This window comes from Hyaena hyaena, unplaced genomic scaffold (assembly GCF_003009895.1).
Source record: "Hyaena hyaena isolate Hyena2069 unplaced genomic scaffold, ASM300989v1 scaffold_1438, whole genome shotgun sequence".
NCBI lineage: Eukaryota > Metazoa > Chordata > Mammalia > Carnivora > Hyaenidae > Hyaena > Hyaena hyaena.
In genome coordinates, this window is record NW_024082061.1 from 115,853 (window position 1) to 128,967 (window position 13,115).

General features: G+C 45.1%; 1 protein-coding gene across 1 annotated transcript; it reads right to left on the reverse strand.

Annotated features, from left to right (window-relative positions):
- On the reverse strand, positions 1 to 1,264 carry GJC3 (gap junction protein gamma 3). The gene is made up of 2 exons (XM_039223722.1): positions 430 to 1,264; positions 1 to 86 (listed from the first exon to the last, which is right to left on the reverse strand). Exons 1-2 carry the CDS (start codon positions 1,208 to 1,210, stop codon positions 1 to 3), a joined length of 867 nt encoding a protein of 288 aa, XP_039079653.1. The 5' UTR covers positions 1,211 to 1,264.
- Between the last annotated feature and the right edge of the window lie 11,851 nt (positions 1,265 to 13,115).

The following is a 13,115-nucleotide window of genomic DNA, read 5'->3' on the forward strand; positions in this document are numbered from 1 at the left end:
TTAGAGACGCTTCAACAGCCTCTCATTTGTCGGAAGTAAATCCCCACTCACTGGATGTTCGGAAGAAGATCCAATCACAGGGTTCCCTTCAGAGGCGAACCAGGTGCCGTCATAACTCTGCAAAGTAGAGAATCAAGCAGGAGCTGAGGCTTTTTCTGAGTGGGAAGAAACCTAAAAGGAAGGGCAGGAAGTACAGCTGGCTGAGAGCCCCGGTCCTGGTTCATTGGAAGGAATCGGCAAACAGACGGGAACAAGGGTTGGGAGACAGGTCAGGAGCAGCGGTCAGAAGACATCTGCCTCAAACCTGGTTTTCTATTTTGTAACACTTAGGAAGTGTGCCTACCAGAGTTCGAGGGACCTGCTGTGGGAGGTCATCAGGACAGAGACCTCAGAAGCAGGAAGAAAGAGGGACATCAGTGCTCTTCTCACCTGCTTCTCGGAACGGCTCTTTGGTCTCCACCTCTGGGAAGTTCTCAGTCGGTTCATTGTGTCTTTTGGTGCTCTCTGAAGTTGGGAAGTAGTTAGAAGGGGGAGATTTGTGCTTCCGGGCCCTCCACCATCGCCCCAGGACCAGGAGAACAAGTTCCAAAAGCGTGAACAAGAGACAGAGCCCACTGACCCCAAACATGGTCCTTAGGAAGACAGTCTTCTCAAAAGGGCGGGACAGGTAACAGGTTATACTACCAAGGCAAGGCTCTCGGCGACATGCAACAGAGCTGGGCACCTTGAACCCATACACATAGTACTGCACCCCCAAGGCCGCCCCCTCAAGGACCAGTCGCACCCCCAGCTGTGCCACATAGGCCCAGAGCAGCCTGGGGCTTCCAGGGCCTGAGGCATCTCTGCTCTCCTCCCCGTGGGGGATCAGAGTCTCCTCCTTCTTCCCCTTTCCTGACTCTTCCCAAAGCCAGATAACATGATACAGAGTGAGACCCACGTAGAGGGCGCTGGGCACGGCCACCAAGATGACCTGGAAGGCCCAGAAGCGCAGTGGGGAGAAAGGGCGGAAGGTGTCGTAGCAGGCGGCCTTGCAGCCTGGCTCCTGGGTGTGACACACGAATTCACTCTGCTCATCGCCGTAGACCCCGGCCCCGCTGGTGGCCAGCAGCATGAGGCGGAACCCCAGGAGCACGGGGAGCAGAAGGCGCCCCACGGAGGTGGAGTGCCTGCTCTCCTCAGCCACCAGCTGCCTCAGGAACTGGCCACACATCCTGTTAGGGAGCAGAGGGCAGTAATGAGCATGGGTGTGTTACTCCCTGATCCTGAGGAGGTTCTCTGGGCCACCTCTTCACTGCTAACCCAAGGATAGATAAGGCAAACTTTTTCACTCCTCTCCAAGGTTCTGGTTGGTTGTTACCAAAACTCTGGTGGTGCCTGTTTATAGGTAATGGAGTCATTTGTGGAAAATAGAGAGTGGATGTGGGTATGGCTGTCTTTTCTGCCCCCTTCTGTAACTGGTGGTGGAAAGCCAGGATCTGTGTTTGCCTCTTTCCTTCCCTCCCTCTCTCTGTCCCTTTCCCAAAGGCTAAACAGCCAGAGAGTCCAGAGCCCTCTGAAAACTAATGCTTCCTGGTTGATGGCTGCCAGGTCTGGCCCTAGTGTCACTGGCACCTGAACAGAATCAGTGCTGACCCCAGAGGGGAACGCACATTCTCTTGCTTTCTGCTTTTCTCTGGCGCCAGGCCTTGGCTGATCACAGGTGTGCGGGTCTGGCCTCTGCTTCCACTGCAGTGGTAAGATTGAGATGCAGTTAGGCTAGGGGCCCTGATGTGGGTCAAGTGAACAGTGAGTGTCAAGGCTCGCTTCAGTCTGGTGTTCCTTAGACCTAACCAGCTTGGAGAAAGGAGACTATTTTAAAGAAAACCCAACAGAATCTATTGACTGAATGTAACGAGGAGTGGGGAGAAAGCCAGAGATGACTGGATAAAAATTCAAAATTCCACTCTGTAATTGTTGCCCTTGGCTCATCTCTCCCATGCAGTGAGAGGTGACTGTGGTCAGGGACAGGCTTCAGAAAACCCCTGACTTCTCTGGACAGAGTAGCATCCTGCTATAAGCACATGTGGCATCTTTATCTTTGTCACAACCGGCAGGCTCCTCAATGCCCAGTGGCTGTCTCTCACCACCCCTGTTCAGCGTAAACTCTGACATTGCAAATGTTTTACTCCACAGGGAAAATAAAGACTCTTGGCTGGGAAGCCATGCAGCCCCTCTTATCTTCATGCTCCTCCTTTCTGTAGCATCTTAGAGAGAGAAGTGGCCTTGCACTTGTCCAAGGCCACCCTCCCTCCCAGACCCGTGTCATTGGGTCTCTCCAGCTGCTTCAAGGACTTGGCCCTCGTTTCCTCCCTGAACCTGTTTAGGTCTCTCCCTTTCAATTCCAGTAATAATAACCTGAATTTTTAACTCTTTGACATGGCAACAAATAAGACCTGCCCAATTTGCCTTCTATCAGCTTCCCAATTATAATACCCAGAGGGACACCTGGGTGCCTCAGTCTGTAAAGCATCTGACTCTTGGTTTCTACTCAGGTCATGATCTTACGGTTCATGAGTTTGGGCCCTGCATCAGGCTCTGCATTGACAGCGTGCCGTCTGCTTAGGATTCTCTCTCCCTCTCTCTCTGCCCCTCCCTCACTCATGCTTTTTCTCTCTCTCTAAAAATAAATAAATAAGCTTTAAAAAAAAGAAAAGCTATATATAATACCCAGAAAGATGCACAAAGCAATTTAAGTGAGAACTCGTACTATAAACTACAGTTGTTTCACCCTTGAACAATGTGGGGGTTGGGGCACTTACCCTTACACAGTCAAAACCACCCCCTATAACTTTTGGCTCCTCCCCCCCCCACACTTAACTAAGCCTGCTGTTGAGCAGAAGCCTGACCAATAACATAGTCAGTTAACACATGCTTTGTAGGTTATGTGTATTATATGCTGTATTCTAACAGTACAGGTAAGCTACAGAAAAGAAAATGTTACTAGAAATTCATAAGAGAGAGAAATACATTCACAGTACTGCATGTATATTGAAAAAGAAACCCATATTTAGGCCAGATGGCAGGGACAGGGTCAGCTGCAGCTGCTCACGAATGTGCTGGCCTCCAGGAAGCTGCCTTGAGGAGGGGTTGGTACCTGGCAGGAAGGAGCCCAAGGCCCACAGCTGCCCTAGCAAAGCCCCAAGACCCGGGTGTTCCACTTGATCACCCCAACAGCACACAGGATGATCTGCAGCCCAGCCAGTACCAGGGCCCCTTGGGGACTGCAGACGTGCTTGGCAGGCCTCCCTAGGTGCTCAGGTCAGCAGGCTCAACTGCCTGGGTAGCCTTCCATTCAGTCCCATGGAGATGGGGTGCGCAGCTGTAAAATGCCTTGTGGCCTTTGCCATCAACTCCCTTAAAAAAAAAAACACCTCACTGAGCCTGGGTGGCTCAGTCAGTTAAGCATCTGACTTCTGCTCAGGTCATGATCTCATGACTCATGGGTTCTAGCCCTGTGTTGGGCTCTCTGCTATCATCACAGAGCCTGCTTCAGATCCTGCCCCCCTCTCTCTCTGCCTCTCCTCTGCTCATGCTCTCCCTCTGTCTGTCTCTCTCAAAAGTAAATAAACATTTTTTAAAAAATCCACTAGGGCACTTGGCTGGCTAGGTCCATGGAGTGTGCCACTCTTGATCAGGGTCATGAGTTCGAACCCCACATTGGCTGTAGAGATTGCTTTTTTAAAAAATCCACATATGAGGGGCATCTGGGTGTCTAAGTCGGCTAAGCATCCAACTTTGGCTCAGGTCATGATCTCACAGTTCATGAGATCAAGCCCCACATTGGGCTCTGTGCTGACAGCTCAGAGCCTGGAGCCTGCTTCTGATTCTGAGTCTCTGAAAGATTATGATTCTCTCAAAAATAAATAAACATTAAAAAATAATGACAAAATAAATAAAAATTCACATATGAGTGGACCAGCAGGGTTCAAATCTATGTTGTTCAAGGGTCACCTATATAGATAAGAACATGCCTTGGTGCCAAAGCTGAGGCAGAATGGTCACTTCCGTGCAGTCAGAACGGATGGATTGAGATGCTTCCAAGGGACTGTTATAAAGGACTTAATTGGCCAGAGAACCATGTCACCATCCACCAACTGAGAGACCATGTTTTGAGCCACTAGCAATCAGAATGTGAACCTCTACTTGCCTGTCCATCCCTATCTTTCTACCTCCTTCAAAGACTGTGAAGACTCCAAAGTCTGTTGGGCTACTGAAAATTCTTCTCTTCTCCATAAAATTGTGTTAAAATTTTTAGAAGAAATTCATTCTCAGTCCTTAGAAAGATGTTAAATTGGCCTCATGATTAAAAGATGGCAGATTGAAGATGGAGATTTACCCCCTCTCATTCCAGAGACCCCTCCAAAATGAGAGTAAATGGATCTTTGAGTCTATAAACCCACTACAGATGCAAGAGAAGGATCACTGGTAGCACAACAGACTGAGGAAATTCAGATTGCTGGCAAGCATACTGGGTAATTCTTCCAGAATTCAGAGAAAGAAGATGAATCCTTGAAAATAATAAAAGTTGACTAGATAACGGAAATCTATATCCTAATTTGAAAAGCAAAGACCACAATAAAGCAAAATCTCTATGCTGTTTTCAGATGAGAACACTTAGTGAAGTGCCTGGGCAACCCAGTGCTGGCCCTGGGTTTCTCAGCCTTGGCACCATTGATATTTGGGGCCTGACCATTTGGTTTGGGATGGGGAAGGCTGTCCTGTGAGTTATGAAATGTTTGGTGGCATTCCTGGCCTTGGTCCACTAGATGCCAGTATAACACTTCTCCCACACCCCACTCCCATGCCTCCAGACATTGCTGAATGTCTCCTGGGGTCAGATTCAGCCCTGGTTGAGAACTACCGCCTGAGGGTCACACCTGCCCATCACCTCTCCACCAATGGGTTCAGTCACTAGCTCTGTAAAGCAAGACATCTGTGCTGGAGCATCTCAAAGGGTTTTAATTTTGTGGGACGTGATGATTGGCCCATTTCCAGGCTGCTTTCACATCCTCCCCTCAAAAAGCCCTGGTCTATGAGGAAGCCTGCAGACCCTATGAGGTCCTTGCACTTAGGGGAGGCAGCCCCAGGCTCAGTGAGGGGTATCGGGGGTCGGGGGCAGTGGTCCGCTCTGGTTCTCCTGGAGCATTGCAAGACTAAAAACTGATTTGGTAAATTCACAAGTCTGGCTCTCAGCCTCATCTTGTTTCAGAGTACAGGCCCAGCATGCTAGAAACACGTTTCTAGCACATTCCCAGCAGACCTGGAATTTAACCCAGAGCCGGCTTGCCATATTCCAGCGTTGGGAATTTGAGGAATTCTGAGAGTCTCTATCACTGGTTCTTCTCTCCTGTGCCCACCCCAGACTGGTAGCCAGATACCCAATGTCCTCTGAGAGGCTCTAGGAACTGAATTGGGGTCTCCAGACCTCACCACAGAGCTTTGGAGATTTGGGAGAGAGATAGAGCATGGAAAGAGCAGGACGAAAGGACTTGTCCAAGAACCCCTTGGTTTGGAGCTCCCACATCAAGTTCGGAGCACCCTTCTGTGTCCTCTGCCCTGTGGCTGTTACTACCAAAACAACACTAATTCCGGAACTTCCTGGAAGATTCACACAAAATCATACTCCATCTCCCAAAGTCTGCAGACCAAAGGCAATTTCTTATACAAGTGGGGCCTCAACACAGGAAGGCCTTCCTCCTCCTCCCTCCCCTGCTTTCCTGGGAGCCTGTGGTCTCTCCCTCATCTCTTCCAGCTGTCCCCAGCCCTCCAGGCTCACTCTCTCAGACCAGCATCCCACAAACATCTGCAGCTTTGTCCAGGGGTGCCAGAGGCCCCAAGCTAGAGTCCGACCAGGGGAGTGGAGAGCTCAGCATTGTTTTCAAAGCTAAAGCTCCAGGGACACCACTCTGTTGCCAGGAGTGGAGAAATCATTTGCAAATACATCTTTTGGGAAGGAGTTGGCAGAATCTGAGCCCTGTCAAGATTTTCATTAGTGAGCAATACCTGTGAGCTCAAGATTTGGGAGAGGGAGGAAAGCCCAGCATGTGAAGGGATTTTTAAATATGTAAATAGACTTTTTAAATTCCATCATGATTTTAGTAAGAATTTTTCTTTTTTTTAATTTTTTAGACTTTTAATGCTTTATTTTAAATTTGTGTGTGTGTGTGTGTGAGAGAGAGAGAGAGAGAGAGAGAGACAGCGTGAGCATGAGAGGGTCAGTGAGAGAGAGGGAGACACAGAATCTGAAGCAGGCTCCAGGCTCTGAGCTGTCAGCACAGAGCCCAACATGGGGCTCAAACCCACTAACCGTGAGATCATGACCTGAGCTGAAGTCGGCGCTTAACTGACTGGGCCACCCAGGCGCCCCTTAGTAAGAATTTTTCTAAGCATCTCTATTCTATGGAAGAAATTTTTCAGGATTCCATTGGTGGCAGAACTCCTCTCAGCCAGTGAAGGCATGAAGGAGGGATTTCCACCAAGGGCAGTGCTGGACCAGCTCTCTGCTCCCATCTCAGCCCACCCGGCCTGGAAAATGTTCTAGATTCTTTTACCTAAAGTGTAATCCCTGGATGCACTGGCATCACCAGGAAGGCAGAACCTCAGGCTGCATCCCAGGCTTAGCAAATCAAATCTGAATTGTAGTAATGCCCCCCAGGTCACTGGTATATGTGTTAGAGTTAGAGAAACCCAGTCTGGTGCCTTGCCCCAATACCCCCTCCCCCACCCATCTGTACCAGCCCAGCTGCTCTCTTCCCCTGCACTCACCTGGCAGCGCCTAACAGAAGCACCAACAACAGGGGAAAGAGGCAGAGAAGAGTCAGACTGCAGCCAGCAGGGTCCCAGCTCTCCCCCAGGCCCTGCCTCCTGCCACCACCCACGCCTTCTGCCCTCCCCTCTTCATTCCTGGCAGCCTTAGTGAAGGATGAGAGAGTGGCAGCTGGAGGAGCCGGCAGCCCTGCTATTAAAGAATGGGGTCTGGAGAATAACCCTCTGTTGTTGAGGGCAAGGGGTGCCTCTTCTAAGTGAACTGAAACAGAGATTTTGAAATCAACTGAAGAGAGATCAATGGCCTCTGCATGTTTACAGGGCCGGGGGAAGGCAGTGCTCACAGGCAACAATAGATAGAATTTCTGCAAGTTTACATCTCTATTAAGCTCCCCACTCTCCTGGCCAAAGTACTCAAAGCACAAGTTTACCCACAACAGCGTAGTGTGTGTGTGTGTGTGTGTGTGTGTGTGTGTGCGCGCGCGCGCGCGTGCGCTGGGCTGGGAGAAATAGCACAGGCTTCCTCTCAGCAAGGTGGGCATCTCCTCCCTGTCCCTTCAGCATCTCAGGGAGCCCAGTCCCTCTCCTCCAGGTCCAGTGAGAGCTGTGACTCCTGTCCCCATGGCTCGAGCCGGGTTCCCCTCCAGAGCAAGGAAGGGGTGAAGCTGAGCAAGCAGGTGGTGAGAGAGAGCATAACTTACTACAGAGTCTTGGCCAGAATCAACCCTGCACTTCTTACAGAGGAGAGCTAGAGGGACCCTCCAATCCAGATGCTGCTTCTGTGGGTGTTGGTGGCATCATTCCACTGTCTCCTAGCACATAGCATTGTTAGAGAGAAGTTTAAGTCCAGCTTGATAGTCTTCACAGTTTACGTGATCTGATCTTCTTGACAGTTGCCAACTGGATTTTTTTTTTTAATCCTTTGGAGGCTGTTAACTCCTACAGGGGATTCCATCAAGCAAGGCATAAGATAAGCTGGCATTGCCTCTCTCCTTGCCACATTCACATCTGATCCACAGGCCAGTTCCAAAGCAGCCACATGTCCATCCTTTCATCTGCTGGCTCACCCATCTCTGGCCTTTTTGATTTTTCAGTCAGGAGTCAATGGACATGTTTGAGTCTTTCTCTCTAGGCTTGAGATGAAGGAGGCAGCACCCTCACCTCTTGCCCTTGAGGAGTACTAATAGCCTATCTCTTTCCAAAGAAACCCTCTCTCCCTCTAATTTCCAACTCTGCCAACTGTATACAACTCTGATGTGGGCAAAGAGTTTAAGAGTGATACGCCCGAAATATAAACAAACAAACAAACAAACAAATAAGTAAATAAAAGAATGATACGCCCGTTGGAGGAGGACATTTGTAGGGATAAGCACTGGGTATTATATGGAAACCAACTTGACCATAAACTATTAAAAAAAAAAAAAAAGAAAGATATGCCCGTTATTTATTTATTTGGGGCTTTTTTTTTCCCTTTGAAATATTTCATCTCAGATTAGCAAATCACTTTAGAATGTCATATGTGTTTTATTTTCTAAAACATGATACCCTGAAATCCCAGTCAAATTTTCCAATTTAATATCCTGTTACACTAACACTTATTCAGTACTTAATAAGTGACATATAATCTAAGTACTAGAAGGCTACTTGTTATCCCCCATAGCAACCTCATGATGTAAGTTTATTATTATTATCCTCTGTTACAGAAGAGAGAGCTGAAGAATAGGAAGGTTAAGTAACTTATTTGGGGGTTAAGCAGCTAGTGAGTGGAGAAGTTGGGATTTGAATACACATTGTAGCAGCAGGTGGCAAACCCGTAAATGCCACAACATTGCTAGCTTCCCCATTATTCAGATTACCAGCCTTTAAAGAGCTTTTGATTTTAAACCCTTTGTAATTTCATACCCAAAAGAAAATAAAAATACTCTGCTCACATGTTCTACTTCTTAATGACTAACTTCATTATGCACCCTGGATCCCAACCAAAACCTGGGTGTCCTCACGGACAACCCCTCCTTCATTGACCATTGTCTTCCCAGCTGACCAGTGGCACAGATTCTGCCCCTTGAACTAAGATGGCATTTTAGTTCAAGAGTGAATGACCAAAACACGACCCTCGTGGGCCCGCTCATAGATGTGTCCCACCTCTAATTCATTCTGTGCATTGCAAACAGAATGTTTAACTCAATTCTTATGTAGGTTTAACAAAAAACATGTTTCCCAGTTTCTTGGCTCCATGTTGGTTTTTGAATCCTGTACCTTCCCTCTGGGATAAATTTCCTCCCCCACTCTCCTCCTTTTTAACAGTCTTAATCATTTTAAGTGTGCAATTCAGTAATGTTAAGTGTACTCATGCTGTTGTGCAGCAGATTCTTTCATCTTGCAAAACTGAAACTTCGTACCCATTTCTCCCTACCTTCAGCCCCTGGTGATACCTACCTTCTGTTACCACGAATTGGAGAACTTCACTGGATTCAATGGAATCACACAGCATTTGTATTTTTTTTTTTAAGTTTAATAATTTATCCTGAGAGAGAGAGAGAGCAGGAGAGGGAATGCCAAGCAGGCACCACACTGACAGTGCAGAGCCCAGTGTGAGACTCAAACCCATGAACTGCGAGATCATGACCTGAGCCAAAATCAAGAGTCAGATGCTTAACCAACTGAACCACCCAGGAACCCCACAGCATTTGTCTTTTTGTGACTGGCTTAGCTTAATGTCTTCAGGGTTCATCCATTTTATAGTTATCTGTCAGAAATGTATTCCCTTTTAAGGTCAAATAATATTTCTTGTATGTATGTATGAAATTTTGTTCATTCATTCATCCACTGATAGATACTTGGATTGCTTCAACCTCTTGGCAATCATGAATGGTGCTGTTGTGAATACAGTGTGCCAAATTTTCTTCTTCTTGAAACACAACCTTCAGTAGTTTTTCTACTGGGGAACTGTTGGGGGTAAACTATTTTGATCCTCTTTGGTCTTAAAGTGCTTTCATTTTATCCTCAGTCTTGAACTGTTATTTAGTTGGCTAGTGAATTCTTGGCTGATGATTATTTTCTTTCAGAACTTTAAAGGTATTATTTAATTAGCTTCTACTACCTAGTGGGTTTATAAATCTTTTCTGTAAAATGCCTATAGTGGATCACATAATGCCCCCCAAGATATCGACATTGTCATCCCTGGAACCTGTGAATGTTGCCTTATATCAGAAATAGGACTTTAGAAATGTGATTAGGTTAAGGATCTTGAGATGGGGACACTCATGGATGGTCTGGGTGGGCCTGGTGACATCACAGGGTTCCTTATAAGAACTAGAGAGGAGGTCAAAGGGTACAATAAAAGATGTGATGACAGAGGCAAGACTCTGGAGCCATATGTGGAAGAGAGCATGAGCCAAAGAACACAAATAGCTGGAAAAGACAAGGAAACTGATTGTCCCTGAAGTTTTTGCAAGGAATGCAGCCAAAACCTTGATTTTAGACTTCTAACCTCCAGAACCGTAAGAGAATATATATGTGTTGTTTTAAGCCACTAAATCTGTGGCAAGTTGTCACAGCAGCAATTGGAAAACAGTACAATGGCTGTTCTTGACTTTTGCCCAAATTTTTATTGCGTTGTTCTTCTTTTCTTAAGAATTTGTAGGAGGCCTGGGGCACCTGGGTGGCTTAGTCGGTTGAGTGTCCGACTTTCGCTTGGGTCATGATCTCGCGGTTCGTGGGTTCGAGCCCCGTGTCGGGCTCTGTGCTGACTGCCAGCTCAGAGCCTGGAGCCTGTTTCGGTCTGTGACTCCCTCTCTCTCTGACCCTCCCCTGCTCACTCTGTCTCTCTCTCTCTCCTGGAAATAAATAAAACATTAAAAAAAAAAAAAAAAGAATTTGTAGGAGGCTTTTGTATGTGTTTTTTGGTCAGTTATATATTTTGCAAATATCTTCTCCCAGTTAGTGATTTCATTTTTCACTCTTGTCATGGAGGCTTTTGATAACAAATGTTCTTCACACAGTCCTATCTTCCAATTATTTTCTTCGATAGTGGGTAATTTTTGTCTGAAGATTCTCTTCCCTATCCAGATATAATACTTTTGATTTGGAGAATTTTTATCCAGCTTAAAATATTTTTTTAATTTTCCATCATTACTTCTCACATGGATGGAATGTTTAAAAGTATGATTTTAAATTCCCAAATGTATGGGAATTTTCTGCTTATCTTTTTTATATTAATGCATTCTGGTCTGAAGGAACATAATTCCTATAATATCAGCCCTTTAATTTTCTTGAGACTTACTCTGTGACTTAACATGTATAGAGTTTTCTTAAATATTCCATATATATGCTTTAAAAATATTGTTTTCCTCTTATTACTGAGTACAGTGTCCCCTATAAGATCACTAAATTAGTGTTGTATTTTGCTCTGTGTCTATACTATCCAATATGGCAAACATAAGCCACATGTGGCTTTTGAGCATCTGAAATATAGCTGGGACAACTGACGAAATGGATTTTTTAAAAAGTTTTATTTATTTAAGTGATCTTTGCACCCAACGTGGGCCTTGAACTCACAACCCCAAGATCAAGAGACAGATGCTCTACTGACTGAGGGTCCCTGAAGAAATGGATTTTCATTGTATTTTTAAAAATATTTTTTAAAAATGTTTATTTATTTGGAAAGAGAGAGAGAGCAGGGGAGGGGCAGAGAAAGGGAGAGAGAGAGAATCCCAAGCAGGGTATATGCCATCAGCACAGAGCTGAATGCAGGGTTTGAACCCGGGAGATCATGACCTGAGCCAAAATAAAGAATCAGATGCTGAACCGACTGAGCCATCCAAGCACCCCTAGAAATGTATTTTTAAATTCATATAAGTATAATTAATTTATTTAAATTTAAAAACTGAAATCCCATAAAATATTTTTCTGTTAAATACAACTTTGTTGTTTTAGTAGGACAAGATTGCCTTAACCTTCCATTGTATAAGATATTATTGTTACATTATTGTGCAAATACCAGGCATATGCATTGTTTCTGGTAATTCACATAAACATATCACTGATATGCCAATAGATTGATTCAGTTCAATGATTTAATTTAATTTTCTACTTAACCAACATAACATTACAATGTCTTTATTAAATATGCAGACAGGATGCTATAATACCTATGTAAATTATAGTGGTAGTTAAACTGAAGTACTTTTTATTTTAATTATAATATAATTAAATTATTTTACTAATTAAAAGAAACTAAATAGAGGAGCACCTGGCTGGCTCAGTCAGTACAGCATGCATGCAACTCTTGATCTCGAGGTTGTGAGCTCAAGCCCCACACTGGTTGCAGAGATTACTTAAAAACAAAATCAATCACAGGGCACCTGGGTGGCTCAGTCGGTTGAGCGTCTGACTCTTGATTTTGGCTCAGGCCATGATCTCACAGGTTCTTGGGTTCAAACCCCACATCAGACTCTGTGTTGGCAGCATGGAGCCTGCTCGAGATTTTCTGTTTCCCTCTCTCTCTGCCCCTCCCCCACTCACTCCCTATCTCTCTCTCAAAAATAGACATATAAAAAATAAAAATAAATCAAATCAATCAATAAAAATAGGAATAATTTTTTTTTAATGTTTATTTATTTTTGAGAGAGAGAGATACAACATGAATGGGGGAGGGGCGGAGAGAAAGAGAGACACAGAATCCGACGCAGGCACCAGGCTCCAAGCCATCAGCACAGAGCCCGGTGTGGGAAAAATAGGAATAAATTTTTAATTTTCAAATGAAGGCACACTACTGATACAGAATCAAGTGGAGATAAAGAACTTAGCATTGTACTTAATTATAGAGAACAGTCTGATGATGTCTGACTCTTGATTTTGGCTTGACAAAATCTCACAAACTGTGATATCAAGCTCTCCACTGGGCTTTGCATTAACAGCGTGGAGCCTGCTTGGGATATTCTCTCCCTCTCTCTCTCTCTGCCCCTACCCTGCACACACACTCGTGCTTGCACACTCTCTCTCTTTCTCTCTCTCTCAAAATAAATCAGATGAATCATGTGATAAAAAGAGACACTGCCCAATTAATATTTTGGGTACATTTTGTCTCAGTGTATTTCCAAATTCATGAAAAAATGTTGTCAAATCATGGCCTAAAAAACCCCCAAACTTTCAGCATAGATATTTTGTAGTCTTTAACAACTATCAAAGAAGAATTTCAGCTAGAAATTTTAAAAAATATTTACTATCGCGATGGACATTTCTCTAGATGTTTCCCTTGTGTTTTGTTTCACCATGTGATACATATTGAGAATATTTGTGTTCAGTTTTCT

Coding starts and splice junctions, on each gene's coding strand:
- GJC3 (XM_039223722.1), bottom strand. CDS start 1,210: ATGTGTGGCCAGTTCCTGAGGCAGCTGGTGGCTGAGGAGAGCAGGCAC. Junction 87..429: donor AGAGCCGTTCCGAGAAGCAG/GTGAGAAGAGCA, acceptor TCGCCTCTGAAG/GGAACCCTGTGATTGGATCT.